The sequence below is a fragment of the Pseudophryne corroboree genome, chromosome 11 (genome assembly GCF_028390025.1).
Source record: "Pseudophryne corroboree isolate aPseCor3 chromosome 11, aPseCor3.hap2, whole genome shotgun sequence".
NCBI classification, from domain to species: Eukaryota; Metazoa; Chordata; class Amphibia; order Anura; family Myobatrachidae; genus Pseudophryne; species Pseudophryne corroboree.
Window position 1 is genome coordinate 149,236,644 of NC_086454.1, and position 20,485 is coordinate 149,257,128.

Here is a 20,485-nt window from a genome sequence, read left to right on the forward strand (position 1 = left end):
CTGTCCACAGTACAGTACAACAAATAGTGTTTAAATAAGCAACTTAAAATGGCAAGTAAATACTTTCACATGTAGAAATGACTTACATTCCAGGAATCATACTAAGACATAAAAAGAAGACAATATATTTATCAAGGGAGCGCATAAATTAATTTATTACCAAATCACTTTAAAAACAATATATACACATGAATAAAATAATACATAAAAAGAGATTAAACGTGCAAATTTGCATATACACTAAATAGCCTTTGCCCTTTTTTCTCTCCAATCGGTTTAAAGTTCAAACCATCCACAACATTTATAACATTTCTTGGATCCGTTGTATTATTTATTTGTAATATATTTAAACGGCAAATGGGCATTCGTGCTTTAAGCCGGAGTAGTTCTCATATGTCCTTATTGTTATAGGATACACAGTAGCAGGGGGAGAGCGCTGTGTGTGGTCTGTAGCTCACAGCGGTATGCTACAACCCCCGCCAATTAGAGCCGCACTGTGTGTTGCATAAATACTCACGGCCGCAGATGTCCTTTCAAATAGGGGTCTGGACCTCTTTTGCCAGGTCTCTCATCTGCATGATCCGCAAAAACGAAGAAGCTAATACAGCCGATTAATATTCAAAAGTGGTAGTATCCGTTAGAGTGCAATAAAGTCCTGTTTGTTGAAGCCTTCTTACGCGTTTCTCCGCTATTATACACAACGCGGTTTCGTCAGTGGATAATCAAGGAGGCATTTCCAGGCTCTTTTTAAACCCGGATGGACCAATCACAGGATTAATTAATAAATACATTCACCTGTGTTTTAACGCCTCAAATGCAGTCCCATTCGCATGTATAAACATCAATGCAAATATATATACTATATATACACAGGTATATATATCTCACATGACCAGGAGACTGATGTCGTTATTTGTATCCATATAGAGAATACAAATTCTAAAAACACAGAAAACCCTGTAAGCGCTCTCATAGCCTAGAGGTAAGACACCATGTACAAAGACACATGTTAATGAAGGATTTTAGTTTGCTCATCTTTAGTTAAAAATAAATAAATCGGTACATGGATTTATGTAAGAAAGGGTGATACTGAGCCATAATACACTAATTATGGTGTAATGTACATGGATTTGTAGGCAATGATTGCTGTATTTACAGAATAACATTGTTATTTCACAAAGCACTAACTACTGGTACAAATGCCAGTGACCTTCCGATGTATACTGACAGCAGATGAGCAACATCATTAGAATGCATTTTGGGAAGATTCCTTAGACATTTCTGATCCATGGAGATTGCTACACCCAACCGATAAAACACATACCCATTTGTCACTGGCACATGGAACGTTGTCTCGTATTGACAGGTTCTTAATTGCCGATGACTTAATGTCCCAGGTTGCTGGGGTGGATATACTTGACATATTGATCTCTGATCATGCCCCTGTCACGCTGGCAATAACCCAACCCATATGCACTCGACAGATCGTATCTGGAGATTCCCCCAATACTTGCCAGATTCAGAGGATTTTAAACTGTATCTTACATATCATTGGACCAATTACGTTGATGAAAATATAGATTACTGGGATAGACCTGACATTTTTTGGAACGCCTCCAAGGCAGTGATGAGGGGTCACATTATTGGTTATATCACCCGAAAAAAAAGGGAATCCAAACTGGAATACACTGCGTTAAAAGCGGCAATGTCCTTAGCCTTCCAAACATACACTACTACTCCAACAGAGATCACCCTTACTGAATACAAACAGGCCAGGCGCCTGCTTGAAACTTATTTAGCCACCCAGGCGAAACACTCCTTAGACTTTACTAAAAATAAATTTTATAGATGGGGCAATAAGGCTGGTAGATTACTGGCGGTCATTTCCCGACCTCCCAAAAAACGACACATTATAACCGCTATACACCACCCCAGGTCCAGTCGTATTATCACCAAATCTCAAGAAATAGTGGATCAATTTCAATCCTATTTTCAATCTTTGTTTAGCTCGGCACAAATAGATACTGATATACAATCACAGCTGCTCATAGATGAGGTACTACCCCCTCTGACTCGCGACCAGAGAGAAGCCATTGTGGGAAAAATAACGGCAGAGGAAATTAACACTGCTATCTCCAATTTAACTCATGGTAAATCTCCGGGTCCAGACGGCCTGTCGGGAGATTACTACCGCATGCTACAGGCCCACATTGTTCCCACCTTATTGGAACTGTTTCAAGCTATACATGAAAGGAGCACCCCATCTCCTCTCTTTAATGAAGCATTTATTACACTTATCCCCAAACCTGGTAGGAACACCAATTTTCTTTCCTCATACAGACCAATTAGTCTATTAAATGTTGACTACAAACTTTTGGCCAAGATAATGGCGACGCGGCTTCAATCCATTCTCCCTGATATACTCACCACAACTCAAATGGGTTTTGTAACTGGTAGACATGCGGTTAAAGCAATCCGCATGGCACTAGCGGCGGTGGCGGCATCTCAGTCTCCATGTACAGACTCGAATATGCTTCTCAGCCTCGATGCCAATTAGGCCTTTGACATGGTCTTGTGGCCACATTAGTTTACTGTGTTGGAGAGAAGAGGCTTTGATACGGGCTTTATTAACTATGTACGATACATCTACGAATATGCGCTATTCCGCGCATATTATATCCACTGCAAACACTTCCCATACTGCTGACTAAACAGGACGTACAAACAATCAATAAACTCATCAGAACCTTTATATGGAAGGGAGGCCGGACACGTATTGCTTTGTGTAAACTAGCCCAACCTAAGTCCAATGGGGGTATCAACTTTCCAGATGTAGTAGTTTATAATCACGCTGCACTTCTGAGACACTTGAGAGATTGGCTGCAAAATAGCTCTGTATATACGAACACATCCCTCGAACAGAACTTTTTAGCAGATGTGGGTCTGACATGTTTTCTTCACCAACATGATTGGGAGATACCGGACCATGTTAGGTCTAACCCACTTTTGTGGTCTACTAGGAAAATGTGGCACATACTGCGCCACAATGCGAAATTGAATCAATACTACTCCTTACACTTGCCCTTAATTAAAAACCCAGAGTTCTTGGACGACATGGCTGCCCATCCCTTTACAACATGGAGGGAGGCTGGTATAGCATCGATTCGGTCATTGGTATCTGTGGAGGACCACCGTTTGCTTACCTTCTCAGAGGTTTCAACGAGACATGCTGTGGTCGTTTCGTCTCCCCTTCCATTTTTGCAAACACAATTTTACGTTAGGCATGTTCTTACACATTTTGCGGAGGGGGACTGGACTAACCCTCTAGATAGTCTCTTAATGCACCCTGTACCGAGTCACAAGGCCATATCCATACATTATACTTTTTTGAGGACAATATTAGATCACGCTACTGTGACAGGTGGCATGTCCAAATGGTTGGCCCACTTTCCTGGACTGACCATACCAACAATGGAAAAAGCACTACTATACTCCCGGAAGGTCCTCCCAGCAAGCACGTACACTGAATTATTTCTTAATGTGTATCACAACACTTATCTATCCCCGTTACGACGATACCATATGGGAACGTCAGAAACACACTCTTGCCCAAGATGCCACCAGAGTGAGGCTGACACGTATCATTGTTTGTGGGCATGTCCGATTGTACAATACTTTTGGCATCTCATTAGGAGATATGCGGAGGCTAATTTAATAACCTATGTGCCCTTTACCCCCGAATGGGCAGTTTTGGGTATCATTGATCCCACTCTCCGCATGCCATTGGAATGTAAAAAACTACTGATAGCCCTTAGTGCGGCCGGGAAAAAAACGATTCTACAGGGGTGGATAGATAGTACACCACCACAGATACCATTATTTTTGAGTAAACTACACCATATATTCAGGATGGACTGGGTGGAGGCTATTGTTGATAGAGGCAAACAAGTAGATGTTTTTCAACCTCTGGGAATCTTGTATCTCCACTTTGCCCCTCGCTACACGGCTACACATTCATAACAGCCTCAAGAACACTACGTGGTACCTGACTAGATTGGCTGTGCAAGACCAACCTATATCTTTGGTTTAAGAATGGACGATTGTGACGGCTCCCCTTATGGCTACGTCTACGATGTATAATACCATCACTGTATTAAATGATTACTCACTTATAACGCAAAAGTCTTAGCAGTTTGATGTATGTGAATATCTGTGATGTCTCAATAAAAAGGTTACTTAAAAAAAAAAAAAAAAAAGAATGCATTTTGGGAGCACAAATGATTGCATGTGTTTGCTCTTTTCGCTGACTGCACGCACACACTTACGTTTGTGAGGCTGGAAATAACCGTGAATGTGCATTCGCTTTCACAGATGTGAGAAATGGTCCGGAGATGTGAGAAATTGGGGCAGTACGGATGGTGTAATGGTTATCATTGCTGCCTCACAGAACTGAGGTCATGGGTTCAATTCCCACCATGTCCCTAACTGTATAGAGTTCGTATTTTCCCCGTGCTGGAGTGGGTTTCCTCTGGGTATTCCAGTTTCCTCCCACAAAAATATACTGTTAGGTTAATTGGCTACCAACAAAATGTAACCCTAGTGTGTAAGTGTTTGCGTGTACATGGGCGTACTAGATGGGCCACGTCGTTATTATCTGCTGTCAAATTCCATATTTCTAAGGTCATACGCATGCCTACTTTCACTTGCTATCTGTGACTCAGGCCCTAAGTCTTCAGATCTCAGTACCTGAATTCATATTAATTGGCAATGACAACGTGCATCTGCCAATTATTATTTTCAATGTACTTACTGTTTTTCATCTCATGCTGGACGAGTACGGATAAAGTATTTGTATCTTTTAATATGTGTAGAAAGGAGCCTCCATGTCTCTCCATTAATTCTTTCCATAGTGGCCATTGTTGTGGTGGAGTGATTGTCACTTTACTTTGTTCATTTTGGTTCACACTTGTTGCTACATGGGGCAGCTCTGCAAGTGGGATCAGTACGAGATCCTGGCGGTCGGGATCCCGGAGACAGATGCAGAGATCCCGGTGACGAGTGCAGCGTGCCCCCTCACGGGCTCGCTGCGCTCGCCACAGGTTTCTATTCCCATTTGGGTGGTGGCGTGGACCACCACCCAAGACGGGTAACCGGCCAGCGGTCAGGACTCCGACCGCCGGTATTTCAGCTGGTGTCGGGATTCCAGCGTTGGTATCCTGACCGCCAGGATCCCGACAGGTGGTCAACTGACTGCCTCTCGTGCAAGTCACAGAGCAGACAAGAGAGAACTTCCTCATGACATAACTCCTCTGCAACACATACAGCTGAGGGGTGTGCAGCCTGCACCACAGGGACTCCCACTTCCTTTACTGATAGCGCTATACGGCTCCTGCTTACATCATTACCCACTTGCCTGGCGTAATAACATAAGATTTATCCATAAATACATTTTATATATACACCAATTTGTTAATAAAATAATAGTGAATGTTTATGTTTAAACCGCTATTTTTTTTCCATTAGTTGATTGCAAAAAATAAAATAATGAACAATTTTGGGAACATAAGCATTTTTACAGTGTAAATATATATATATATATATATATATATAGATATATATATATATATATATACATACATACATACATACATACACACACATACATATACATACATATGTACACAGTACCAGTCAAAAGTATGGACACACCTTCTCAATCTATGGTTTTTATTTATTTTATTTATTTTCTACATTGTAGATTAATACTGAAGACATCAAAACTATGAAAAAACACATATGGAATTATGTTGTAAACAAAAAAGTGTTAAATCAAAATATGTTTAATATTTTAGATTCCTCAAAGTAGCCCCCTTTTGCTTTGATGACAGCTTTGCACACTCTTGGCATTCTCTCAATCAGCTTCATGAGGTATTCTCCTGGACTGGTTTTCCAACAGTCTTGAAGGAGTTCCCAGAGGTGCTGAGCAATTGACAGCTGCTTTTCCTTCACTCTGCGGTCCAAATCATCCCAAACCATCTCAATTGGGTTTAGGTCGGGTGATTGTGGAGGCCAGGTCATCTGACGCAGCACTCCATCACTTTCCTTCTTGGTCAAGTAGCCCTTACATAGCCTGGAGGTGTGTTTGGGGTCATTGTCTTGTTGAAAAACAAATGATGGTCTCAGTAAGCGAAAACCAGATGGATGGCATGGCGCTGCAGAATGCTGTGGTAGCCATGCTGGTTAAGTGTGCCTTGAATTTTGAATAAATCACCAACAGTGTCACCAGCAAAGCCCCCCCCCACACCATCACATCTCCTCCTCCATGCTTCACAGTGGGAACCACACATGCAGAAACCATCCGCTCACCTTCTCTGCGTCTCACAAAGACACAGCGTTTGGAACCAAAAATCTCAAATTTGGACTCATCAGACCAAAGTACAGATTTCCACTGGTATAATGTCCATTCCTTGTGTTTCTTGGCCCAAACAATTCTCTTCTTCTTCTTGTTCATCCTCAGTAGTGGCTTCTTCGACCATGAAGGCCTGATTCACGCAGTCTCCTCTGAACAGTTGATGTTGAGATTTGTCTGCTACTTGAACTCTGTGAAGAATTTATGTGGGCTCTAATTTGAGGTGCTGTTAAGTAGCGGTTTCTGAGGCTGGTATCTCTAATGAATTTATCCTCTGCAGCAGAGGTTACTCTTGGTCTCTCTTTCCTGGGGTGGTCCGTATCGACTGACCTTCATATCTTAAAGTAATGATGGACAGTCGTTTCTCTCTGCCGAGTTGAGTGGTTCGTGCCATAATATGGATTACAACAGTAGTCAAATATGGGTGTCAACTGTGTACTAACCCTACCTCTGCACAACACAACTGATGGTCTTAAACACATTAAGAAGGCAAGTCATTCCACAGATTGACTCTTGACAACGCACACCTGTTAATTCAAAACCATTCCAGGAGACCTCATGAAGCTGATTGAGAGAATGCCAAGAGTATGCAAAGCTGTCATCAAAGCAAAAGGGGGCTACTTTGAGGAATCCAAAAAATAAAACATATTTTGATTTGTTTAACACTTTTCTTTTGTTTACAACGTAATTCCATGTGTGGTCTTTCATAGTTTTGATGTCTTCAGTATTAATCTACAATGTAGAAAATAAATTAAAACCATTGAATGAGAAGGTGTGTCCAAACTTTTGACTGGTACTGTGTGTGTGTAATAATATATATATATATATATATATATATATAAATATATCAATGTAGGGACCGGCACTCTCACAAACAGCACATAAATGCCCAGGTGCCTCCACAAATGGTCAATCGGCCATGGATATCACTTTAATATCGTCATCAGGATAACCAGCGGGTACAGACAACAACATTTAAATACCTACTCACCACCCCATGTGCAACTACACCATCGCTGCGGGCGCCGGGTCCATGGACGACAGCAAACTGCGTTGCGTACTTCCTGTGCGCCCGGACGCTCGAGCGGTTGCCTAGAGACAAAGACATTATGTGACCTAAACAAACAGAAAAAAATACAATGCAGGAGAATACAGATCAAGTAAACAGCAAATCGGGGGACAAAACAGATGTATGCAGTAGATGATCCCATACATAATCATATTAAAATAAGAATTTACTTACCGATAATTCTATTTCTCATAGTCCGTAGTGGATGCTGGGGACTCCGAAAGGACCATGGGGAATAGCGGCTCCGCAGGAGACTGGGCACAAAGTAAAAGCTTTAGGACTAGCTGGTGTGCACTGGCTCCTCCCCCTATGACCCTCCTCCAAGCCTCAGTTAGGATACTGTGCCCGGACGAGCGTACACAATAAGGAAGGATTTTGAATCCCGGGTAAGACTCATACCAGCCACACCAATCACACCGTACAACTTGTGATCTGAACCCAGTTAACAGCATGATAACAGAAGGAGCCTCTGAAAAGATGGCTCACAACAACAATAACCCGATTTTTGTAACAATAACTATGTACAAGTAATGCAGACAATCCGCACTTGGGATGGGCGCCCAGCATCCACTACGGACTATGAGAAATAGAATTATCGGTAAGTAAATTCTTATTTTCTCTAACGTCCTAGTGGATGCTGGGGACTCCGAAAGGACCATGGGGATTATACCAAAGCTCCCAAACGGGCGGGAGAGTGCGGATGACTCTGCAGCACCGAATGAGAGAACTCCAGGTCCTCCTCAGCCAGGGTATCAAATTTGTAGAATTTAGCAAACGTGTTTGCCCCTGACCAAGTAGCTGCTCGGCAAAGTTGTAAAGCCGAGACCCCTCGGGCAGCCGCCCAAGATGAGCCCACTTTCCGTGTGGAATGGGCTTTTACAGATTTTGGCTGTGGCAGGCCTGCCACAGAATGTGCAAGCTGAATTGTACTACAAATCCAACGAGCAATCGTCTGCTTAGAAGCAGGAGCACCCAGCTTGTTGGGTGCATACAGGATAAACAGCGAGTCAGATTTTCTGACTCCAGCCGTCCTGGAAACATATATTTTCAGGGCCCTGACTACGTCCAGCAACTTGGAATCCTCCAAGTCCCTAGTAGCCGCAGGCACCACAATAGGTTGGTTTAAGTGAAATGCTGAAACCACCTTAGGGAGAAATTGAGGACGAGTCCTCAATTCTGCCCTGTCCGTATGAAAAATTAGGTAAGGGCTTTTATAGGATAAAGCCGCCAATTCTGATACACGCCTGGCTGAAGCCAGGGCTAACAGCATTACCACTTTCCATGTGAGATATTTCAAGTCCACAGTGGTGAGTGGTTCAAACCAATGTGATTTTAGGAATCCCAACACTACATTGAGATCCCAAGGTGCCACTGGAAGCACAAAAGGAGGCTGTATATGCAGTACTCCCTTGACAAACGTCTGAACTTCAGGAACAGAGCTAGTTCTTTTTGGAAGAATATCGACAGGGCCGAAATTTGAATCTTAATGGACCCCAATTTGAGGCCCATAGACAGTCCTGTTTGCAGGAAATGCAGGAATCGACCCAGTTGAAATTCCTCCGTAGGGGCCTTCCTGGCCTCGCACCACGCAACATATTTACGCCAAATACGGTGATAATGTTGTACGGTTACATCCTTCCTGGCTTTGATCAGGGTAGGGATGACTTCATCCGGAATGCCTTTTTCCTTCAGGATCCGGCGTTCAACCGCCATGCCGTCAAACGCAGCCGCGGTAAGTCTTGGAACAGACATGGTCCCTGCTGGAGCAGGTCCTGTCTTAGAGGTAGAGGCCACGGGTCTTCCGTGAGCATCTCTTGAATTTCCGGGTACCAAGTCCTTCTTGGCCAATCCGGAGCCACGAGTATAGTCTTTACTCCTCTCCTTCTTATGATTCTCAGTACTTTTGGTATGAGAGGAAGAGGAGGGAACACATACACTGACCGGTACACCCACGGTGTTACCAGAGCGTCCACAGCTATTGCCTGAGGGTCCCTTGACCTGGAGCAATATCTGTCCAGTTTTTTGTTGAGGCGAGACGCCATCATGTCCACCTTTGGTTTTTCCCAACGGTTTACAATCATGTGGAAGACTTCTGGGTGAAGTCCCCACTCCCCCGGGTGAAGATCGTGTCTGCTGAGGAAGTCTGCTTCCCAGTTGTCCACTCCCGGAATGAACACTGCTGACAGTGCTATCACATGATTTTCCGCCCAGCGAAGAATCCTTGCCACTTCCGTCATTGCCCTCCTGCTTCTTGTGCCGCCCTGTCTGTTTACGTGGGCGACTGCCGTGATGTTGTCCGACTGGATCAATACTGGCTGACCCTGAAGCAGAGGCCTTGCCTGACTTAGGGCATTGTAAATGGCCCTTAGTTCCAGGATATTTATGTGAAGTGACGTTTCCATGCTTGACCACAAGCCCTGGAAATTTTTTCCCTGTGTGACTGCTCCCCAGCCTCTCAGGCTGGCATCCGTGGTCACCAGGACCCAATCCTGAATGCCGAATCTGCGGCCCTCTAGGAGATGAGCACTCTGTAACCACCACAGGAGAGACACCCTTGTCCTTGGAGACAGGGTTATCCGCTGATGCATTTGAAGATGCGATCCGGACCATTTGTCTAGCAGATCCAACTGAAAAGTTCTTGCGTGGAATCTGCCGAATGGAATCGCTTCGTAAGAAGCCACCATCTTTCCCAGGACCCTTGTGCACTGATGCACTGACACCTGGCCTGGTCTTAGGAGTTTCCTGACTAGGTCGGATAACTCCCTGGCTTTCTCTTCCGGGAGAAACACCTTTTTCTGTACTGTGTCCAGAATCATCCCTAGGAACAGCAGACGTGTCGTCGGAATCAGCTGCGATTTTGGAATATTTAGAATCCATCCGTGCTGTCGTAGTACTATTTGAGATAGTGCTACTCCGACCTCTAACTGTTCTCTGGACCGTGCCCTTATCAGGAGATCGTCCAAGTAAGGGATAATTAAGACGCCTTTTCTTCGAAGAAGAATCATCATTTCGGCCATTACCTTGGTAAAGACCCGGGGTGCCGTGGACAATCCAAACGGCAGCGTCTGAAACTGATAGTGACAGTTCTGTACCACAAACCTGAGGTACCCTTGGTGAGAAGGGCAAATTGGGACATGGAGGTACGCATCCTTGATGTCCAGAGACACCATGTAGTCCCCTTCTTCCAGGTTCGCTATCACTGCTCTGAGTGACTCCATCTTGAACTTGAACCTTTTTATGTAAGTGTTCAAGGCTTTCAGATTTAAAATGGGTCTCACCGAGCCGTCCGGCTTCGGTACCACAAACAGCGTGGAGTAATACCCCTTTCCCTGTTGTAGGAGGGGTACCTTGATTATCACTTGCTGGGAATACAGCTTGTGAATGGCTTCCAATACCGCCTCCCTGTCGGGGGTAGACGTTGGTAAAGCAGACTTCAGGAACCGGCGAGGGGGAGACGTCTCGAATTCCAATTTGTACCCCTGAGATACTACCTGCAGGATCCAGGGGTCCACTTGCGAGTGAGCCCACTGTGCGCTGAAATTCTTGAGACGGGCCCCCACCGTGCCTGAGTCCGCTTGTAAGGCCCCAGCGTCATGCTGAGGACTTGGCAGAAGCGGGGGAGGGCTTCTGTTAGTGGGAAGAAGCTGTCTGTTGCAGTCTTTTTCCCCTTCCTCTGCCCCGGGGCAGATATGAGTGGCCTTTTGCCCGCTTGCCCTTATGGGGACGAAAGGACTGAGCCTGAAAAGACGGTATCTTTTTCTGCTGCGAGGTGACTTGGGGTAAAAAGGTGGATTTCCCAGCCGTTGCCGTGGCCACCAGGTCCGATAGACCGCCCCCAAAGAACTCCTCCCCTTTATACGGCAATACTTCCATATGCCGTTTGGAATCCGCATCCCCTGACCACTGTCGCGTCCATAATCCTCTTCTGGCAGAAATGGACATCGCACTTACTCTTGATGCCAGAGTGCAAATGTCTCTCTGTGCATCTCGCATATATAGGAATGCATCCTTTAAATGCTCTATAGTCAATAATATATTGTCCCTGTCCAGGGTATCAATATTTTCAGTCAGGGAATCCGACCAAGCCACCCCAGCACTGCACATACAGGCTGAGGCGATTGCTGGTCGCAGTATAACACCAGTATGAGTGTATATACTTTTAAGGATATTTTCCAGCCTCCTATCTGCTGGCTCCTTAAGGGCGGCCGTTTCTGGAGACGGTAACGCCACTTGTTTTGATAAGCGTGTGAGCGCCTTATACACCCTAGGGGGTGTTTCCCAACGAGCCCTAACCTCTGGTGGGAAGGGATATAGTGCCAATAATTTTTTAGAAATTAGCAGTTTTTTGTCGGGGGTAACCCACGCTTCATCACACACTTCATTCAATTCATCTGATTCAGGAAAAACTACGGGTAGTTTTTTCACACCCCACATAATACCCCTTTTTGTGGTACTTGCAGTATCAGAGATGTGCAAAACCTCCTTCATTGCCGTGATCATGTAACGTGTGGCCCTACTGGAAAATACGTTTGTTTCTTCACCGTCGACACTGGAGTCAGTGTCTGTGTCTGGGTCCGTGTCGACCCACTGAGGTAATGGGCGTTTAATAGCCCCTGACGGTGTTTGAGACGCCTGGACAGGCACTAACTGAGCTGCCGGCTGTCTCATGTCGTCAACAGTTTTCTGTAACGTGCCGACACTGTCACGTAATTCCTTAATTACGGCCATCCATTCAGGTGTCGACTCCCTAGGGGGTGACCTCACCATTATAGGCAATTGCTCCGCCTCCACATCATTTTCCTCCTCATACATGTCGACACACACGTACCGACACCCAGCACACACACAGGGAATGCTCTGATAGAGGACAGGACCCACTTAGCCCCTTGGGGAGACAGAGGGAGAGTTTGCCAGCACACACCAGAGCGCTATATATGTATAGGGACAACCTTACAATAAGTGTCTATCCCTTATAGCTGCTTATATCTGTTATTTTGCCAAATAAGTGCCCCCCTCTCTTTTTTACCGTTTCTGTAGTTGCAGGATGCAGGGGAGATTCTGGGAGCCTTCCTACCAGCGGAGCTGTGTGGGAAAAATGGCGCTGTGTGCTGAGGAGATAGGCCCCGCCCCCTTCACGGCGGGCTCTTCTCCCGCTTTTTTCTGGAAAACTGGCAGGGGTTAAATACATCCATATAGCCCAGGAGCTATATGTGATGTATTTTTTGCCAAATAAGGTAAATTCATTGCTTCCCAGGGCGCCCCCCCCCAGCGCCCTGCACCCTCAGTGACCGAAGTGTGAAGTGTGCTGAGAGCAATGGCGCACAGCTGCAGTGCTGTGCGCTACCTTATGAAGACAGGAAAGTCTTCTGCCGCCGATTTATGGACCTCTTCTTGCTTCAGCATCTGTAAGGGGGCCGGCGGCGCGGCTCCGGGACCCATCCATGGCTGGGCCTGTGATCGTCCCTCTGGAGCTAATGTCCAGTAGCCTAAGAAGCCCAATCCACTCTGCACGCAGGTGAGTTCGCTTCTTCTCCCCTTAGTCCCTCGATGCAGTGAGCCTGTTGCCAGCAGGTCTCACTGAAAATAAAAAACCTATTTAAACTTTTACTCTAAGCAGCTCAGGAGAGCCACCTAGATTGCACCCTTCTCGTTCGGGCACAAAATCTCAACTGAGGCTTGGAGGAGGGTCATAGGGGGAGGAGCCAGTGCACACCAGCTAGTCCTAAAGCTTTTACTTTGTGCCCAGTCTCCTGCGGAGCCGCTATTCCCCATGGTCCTTTCGGAGTCCCCAGCATCCACTAGGACGTTAGAGAAATATCATTTAGCATGTATACAGCTAATCGGTTCTCATGGATTAGCTGTATACATGCTAAATGATATTTAATATGATTATGTATCTATTATGTATGGGGTCATCTACTGCATACATCTGTTTTGTCCCCCAATTTGCTGTTTACTTGATCTGTATTCTCCTGCATTGTGTTTTTTTCTGTTTGTTTAGGTCACATGATGTCTTTGTCTCTAGGCAACTGCTCGAGCGTCCGGGCGCATAGGAAGTGCGCAACGCAGTTTGCTGTCGTCCATGGACCCTGCGCCCGCACCGATGGTGTAGTTGCACATGGGGTGGTGAGTAGGTATTTAAATGTTGTTGTCTGTACCCGCTGGTTATCCTGATGACGATATTAAATTATCGAAACGTCGATTAGACCAAGTTTGTGACCGCTGTGTCCTTCTTTACCTGAATGAAGTCCTGAGAGTGCCACTCTTTTCCAGTGATATATATATATATATATATATATTTATATATTATTATTATTTTTTTTACTTATATTAGACTGTCCGGCAGTATGCTATTATATACAGTGTAGGGCTTTTTCTTTAAATATAAAATATATTGCTTGAACTTGCAGCCCAGGAGGTCTCCTGTGATTGTATGAAGATTGCCCACTACTGCTCTAGATGTACTGAAAGGGGATCTATTTCCATAGAAATAATTTACAATAATATGAGAGAGTTACCTTCTTTGACTGGGCGAAAAAAGCATTCTTAATTTCCTCGCTTGTGGCCTTCCTGCCAACGCCCAATACCTTGTAGTGGTCCTTCACATCTGAGCTGAAAGAACATTAAAAAAAGTCAAACTGTATACACAAATGTGTAAAATATGCCGCGCTAATCCATGTAACCACACTGAAGGTCGAATATACAAAAGTATTCATTTACTGTAAAATTGTCAAATCATGCTCAATTTAAGAATATATTTTGAGGAGTATTTAACTCATATAATTATATGTCAGCAGATGTTAAATAAAAAAACCTTCTGAAACGCACTGCCTGCAAAAGTATAACATTAAGACACTTTGCACTGAAGAGCAGCAACAAAGCAATAGTCGGGAAGTTTAGAAATGGGGTTTCCTACTGCAACTGGTGCAAAATGAGGACACACGAGGCATAGATTTTTCTTTCTATGGCATTAAAGGTTCTCGTTAATACTAGCTGGAGCCCCTTTTCAAGATGAGCGAAATTGGTCTCTGTATGGAAAGTGCCAGCTTTTAACACAGAAGGGATTATCACCTATTCTTGTTGACAAACTGGCCCTAGGGCCTTATTCTGACCTGATCACAGCACAATGCGATGCAACAGCACAAACGGGCGCTTACTGGCCGTCTGCGAAAGTGCAGCAGCTGCAGTGCGCAATAAATCATTATGATTGACAGGCGACACCATCCAAGGGTGGGGAGGCTGAGGGAAACGCAGGCATGTCATGGCCATTTTCGGTGCCGGTTGAGGTCACCTGCAATCGGAAACATGGCAGTGGTGCCCCTGCACATGCAGCCGTGCTGCATAAGCAGGAGTGAACCTCTATTTGAGGTTTTTGCGATGTGATCGCAATTGAATTGAGATCGTATAGCGGGGCGGCGCCACACATGCTGAACGACCTTACCCAGCATGTGATTTGAGTGGTCGCCTATTTTGGTAAAATAGCAAAATCTGCAACCAACTCTAAATCACCCCCCTAGTGTCTTAACCCTGGCCACCCCCTCATCCCCAGAGGTTGCTCAGATATTGCTTATGTATACTAATTTCTCCATATGGTTCAGGTCACAAATTTGACTGGGCATTTTCCATTGTTAGGGATTCTTAAAAGCGTGCGCTGTAGTCCCCCTTCCAATCTTTAGCAGTAGTGACACCAGTCCAATAGGAAAACATGGTGGTATGGTATCATACTTTGGATTTCTTCAGAAGGGACCTCTATAACAGAATGCAATACAAAATAGGTGGTATACACTAAAATGCCAAAAGTCATGGGATAACAGTATGTAAAAGTAATGGAAAGTGGCGCCACTGCACTGTGACATCTTAGAAATGCCCAATCCTGCAGCTGTTGTAATCTTGACATCTTGTGAGTTTGAACACCAGCTAGGCTGCTCATGGCAATTCGACATTAATTATTGGAGTTCAAATGGGGCATGATGGTGGGTGCCGACGGATGGAACATTGCATTTCCAAAGTTGTGTGAACATTCCTCAAACTAAGGTGTCATTTGTGTAGCGGAATACCTCACGGAAGGCATTACCTCCCACCATGTACAGCGCAGAAGCAGACTACGGGTGCTTAATGATGAGCAGTTGCGTCTGGCCAGAATTGTCCGTGGTAACAGACAAGCGATACGGACTCCACATTCAATGCAGGAGGTACCAGACACACATCCAGCAGGTCAGTGCAGCGTTCTTTGGGGGTCATACAGAAATGATCGCTCGCCAGCGACTTTTTGCAGCGCTGCGAGCAGGTTAAAACTCGGCAAAACTGCGCATACGTATGCACTGCAATGCGCAGGCGCGTCGTACGGGTAAAAAGAGGATTGGTGCTGGGCAATGGATTTAACTAAATATCCATTCGCACTGCCGATCGCTAGGTGATTGATAGAAAAAGGGAGTTTATGGGTGTCAACTGACCGTTTTCTGGAAGTGTTTGGAAAAACGCAGGCGTGTCCAAGCGTTTGCAGGGCGGGTATCTGACGTCAATTCCGGGACCAAAAAGTCTGAAGTGATTGCAGCGGCTGAGTAAGTCCAGAGCTACTCTGAAACTGCGACAAAGCTTTTTGTGCCATCGGCTGCAAAAACGTTCGCACACTTGCAAAGCGAAAAAACACTCCCCCATAGGCGGCGACTATCTGTTTGCAGCACAGCAAAAAGTTGCTAGCGAGCAATCAACTCAGAATGATCCCCTTTAGCTTCCATGGGATATGGGAGCAGAAGACCCACCAGAGTGTCCCTATTAACACTAGAACACCAGACACAGAGCCTCACCTGGGCTCAAGACATCACTAATTGGACCCTGGAGAACTGGCAACATGTGGTGTTGACCAATAAGTCACAGTTCTAGTTGCTTTGGGCTGATGGTAGTGTTTGGATGTGGCACAATTCCCCTGAGGCCATGGACCCCAGTTGTCAACATGGTAATGTGCAGGCTGGCAGGGTTACCATAATGGTGTGGGGTGTTCACATGCCATGTGTGTTCACATGGCAAGAGTTGGGTCCGCCTGAACACGTTATTGACTGGAAACCGCTATGTTGCAGCCCTGGACCCCCCACAATAATGGAGTATTCCAGCAGGATAATGCATGGTTTAGCCTTGTAAATGATTGCCCCTTTAAAACAACATCAGAGTTCGACAGGCAACCCGCACAGCCGCCGCACTCGTACTTCGTTACATTAAACCAAAAATATTTATTACTGGAACCAATCACTTATGATTGGGCTTTAGAAGAATCAAAATAAATTTTGCTTAAATGTCGGCACTTTCAGCAGAGATATAGGGGGTCATTCCGAGTCGATCGCTAGCTGCCGTTGTTCGCTGCGTAGCGATCAGTGAAAAAAACGGCTAATATATGCATGCGTATGCAATGTAATGCGCACGTGCGTCGTACGGGTACAAACTTCTTTGTGGTTTTGCACTGGTTCTAGCGACGATTCCAAACGCACAGCCGATCGCAAGGAGATTGACATGAAGTGGGCGTTTTTGGGTGGCAACTGACCGTTTTCAGGGAGTGTTTGGTAAAAAGCAAGCGTGGCAGAAAAAACGCAGGTGTGGCTGGGCGGGTGTGTGACGTCAAAAGCCGACCCTCCGTCATTAGAATCAACGCACACGAAGAGTCACTACAGGGCTGGTCTTGTTTTTCACAAAAAGAATTTGCAGGCGCTCTGCTGCACAAGCGTTCGCCCTTCTGCAAAGCGAAAATACACTCCCCGGTGGGCGGTGACAATGCGTTTGCACAGCTGCTAAGAACTGCTAGCGAGCGATCAACTCGGAATGACCCCTTTAGGACTTTTTCAAATGAGAGCATATAATGATGTGGCCCACGCTCACTTTCTACCCCATCTGTGTCACCCCTGTCTGTGTGCCCCTCCCCTTTAGAATGGGTGTAGATCATTAGATCGACAGTGTCTAGGTCGACAATTTTTAGGTCGACCACTATAGGTCGACAAGTTCTAGGTCGACAGGACAAAAGGTCGACATGAGTTTTTTATGGGGGGTTTTGTGTTGTTTTCTCCGTACAGTGACCAGGAAGCCCAATTAGTGCACCGCGTCCCCTCGCATGGCTCGCCTGCTACCGCTGCGCTCGGCACAGGTTACCGTTCCCAATCGTAGTCCGCGTGGATCGTTAAGTATGAAAAATTTCAAAAAAGTAAAACGTGAAAAACTCATGTCGACCTAGAAACCCTGTCGACCTATAGTGGTCAACCTAAACATTGTCGACATAGGCACTGTCGATCTTCAGACCGGATCCCCTTTAGAATGTAAGCTCTCACGAGCAGGGACCTCTTCCCTCATGTGCTTTAACGTCTCTTACTTAACTTATTTTCAATACTCCCTTTGATTGCACCAAATCCTTCGGTTTTCTCCCACCCTGATACTTATTTCAGTGCTGTCTACTGACGCAGCTATGTTTCTCTATCGTCCTAGTGGATGCTGGGGTTCCTGAAAGGACCATGGGGAATAGCGGCTCCGCAGGAGACAGGGCACTAAAAGTAAAGCTTTAGGATCAGGTGGTGTGCACTGGCTCCTCCCCCTATGACCCTCCTCCAAGCCTCAGTTAGATTTTTGTGCCCGGCCGAGAAGGGTGCAATCTAGGTGGCTCTCCTGAGCTGCTTAGAAAAGTTTAGCTTAGGTTTTTTATTTTACAGTGAGTCCTGCTGGCAACAGGATCACTGCAACGAGGGACTTAGGGGAGAAGAAGTGAACTCACCTGCGTGCAGGATGGATTGGCTTCTTTGGCTACTGGACATTAGCTCCAGAGGGACGATCACAGGTACAGCCTGGATGGTCACCGGAGCCTCGCCGCCGGCCCCCTTGCAGATGCTGAAACGAGAAGAGGTCCAGAATCGGCGGCAGAAGACTCCTCAGTCTTCTTAAGGTAGCGCACAGCACTGCAGCTGTGCGCCATTTTCCTCTCAGCACACTTCACACGGCAGTCACTGAGGGTGCAGGGCGCTGGGAGGGGGGCGCCCTGGGAGGCAAATGAAAACCTTTTTTGGCTAAAAATACCTCACATATAGCCTCCGGGGGCTATATGGAGATATTTAACCCCTGCCAGAATCCGTTAAGAGCGGGAGACGAGGCCGCCGAAAAAGGGGCGGGGCCTATCTCCTCAGCACACAGCGCCATTTTCCCTCACAGAAAGGCTGGAGGGAAGGCTCCCAGGCTCTCCCCTGCACTGCACTACAGAAACAGGGTTAAAACAGAGAGGGGGGGCACTAATTTGGCGTTAGAAATATATAAAAAAGATGCTATAAGGGAAAACACTTATATAAGGTTGTCCCTATATAATTATAGCGTTTTTGGTGTGTGCTGGCAAACTCTCCCTCTGTCTCTCCAAAGGGCTAGTAGGTCCTGTCCTCTATCAGAGCATTCCCTGTGTGTGTGCTGTGTGTCGGTACGTGTGTGTCGACATGTATGAGGACGATGTTGGTGAGGAGGCGGAGCAATTGCCTGTAATGGTGATGTCACTCTCTAGGGAGTCGACACCGGAATGGATGGCTTATTTAGGGAATTACGTGATAATGTCAACACGCGCCAAGGTCGGTTGACGACATGAGACGTCTCAAAAACACCGTCAGGGGTTTTAAAACGCCCGTTTACTTTAGTCGGTCGACACAGACACAGACAGGGACACTGAATCCAGTGTCGACGGTGAATAAACAAACGTATTCCTTATTAGGGCCACACGTTAAGGGCAATGAAGGAGGTGTTACATATTTCTGATACTACAAGTACCACAAAAGAGGGTATTATGTGGGATGTGAAAAAACTACAGTAGTTTTTCCTGAATCAGATAAATTAAATGAAGTGTGTGATGATGCGTGGGTTCCCCCCGATAGAAAATATGGGCGGTATACCCTTTCCCGCCAGAAGTTAGGGCGCGTTGGGAAACACCCCTTAGGGTGGATAAGGCGCTCACACGCTTATCAGAACAAGTGGCGGTACCGTCTATAGATAGGGCCGTCCTCAAGGAGCCAGCTGACAGGAGGCTGGAAAAATATCATAAAAAGTATATACACACATACTGGTGTTATACTGCGACCAGCGATCGCCTCAGCCTGGATGTGCAGAGCTGGGGTGGCTTGGTCGGATTCCCTGACTAAAAATATTGATACCCTTGACAGGGACAGTATTTTATTGACTATAGAGCATTTAAAGGATGTATTTCTATATATGCGAGATGCACAGAGGGATATTTGCACTCTGGCATCAAGAGTAAGTGCGATGTCCATATCTGCCAGAAGATGTTTATGGACACGACAGTGGTCAGGTGATGCAGATTCCAAACGGCACAAAGGTGTATTGCCGTATAAAGGAAGAGGAGTTATTTGGGGTCGGTCCATCGGACCTGGTGGCCACGGCAACTGCTGGAAAATCCACCGTTTTTACCCTAAGTCACATCTCTGCAGAAAAAGACACCGTCTTTTCAGCTTCAGTCCTTTCGTCCCTATAAGAGTCATATCTGCCCAGGGATAGAGGAAAGGGAAGAAGACTGCAGCAGGCAGCCCATTCCCAGGAACAGAAGCGTTCCACCGCTTCTGACAAGCTCTCAGCATGACGCGGAGACCGTACAGGACCCCTGGATCCTACAAGTAGTATCCCAGGGGTACAGTTTGGAATGTCGAGACGTTTCCCCTGCGCAGGCTCCTGAAGTCTGCTTTACCAAGGTCTCCCTCCGACAAGGAGGCAGTATGGGAAAAAATTCACGAGCTGTATTCCCAGCAGGTGATAATTAAATTACCCCTCCTACAACAAGAAAAGGGGTATTATTCCACACTATATTGTGGTACTGAAGCCAGAAGGCTAGGTGAGACCTATTCTAAATCTAAAAAAATTTGAACACTTACAAAGGTTCAAATCAAGATGGAGTCACTCAGAGCAGTGATAACGAACCGGGAAGAAGGGGACTATCTGGTGTCCCGAGACATCAGGGATGCTTACCTCCATGTCCCAAATTTGCTCTTATC

At 45.9% G+C, this 20,485-nt stretch overlaps 1 protein-coding gene across 2 annotated transcripts in view; it reads right to left on the reverse strand.

Annotated features, from left to right (window-relative positions):
- Positions 1-20,485, reverse strand: part of DNAJC4 (DnaJ heat shock protein family (Hsp40) member C4) — a 114,409-nt gene that overhangs the window by 40,750 nt on the left and 53,174 nt on the right. For both annotated transcript variants that reach the window (XM_063944954.1, XM_063944953.1), the window contains exon 3: positions 13,997-14,090. In XM_063944954.1, the coding sequence (XP_063801024.1) occupies positions 13,997-14,090 (94 nt within the window). The remainder of the gene's footprint in view (positions 1-13,996; positions 14,091-20,485) is intronic.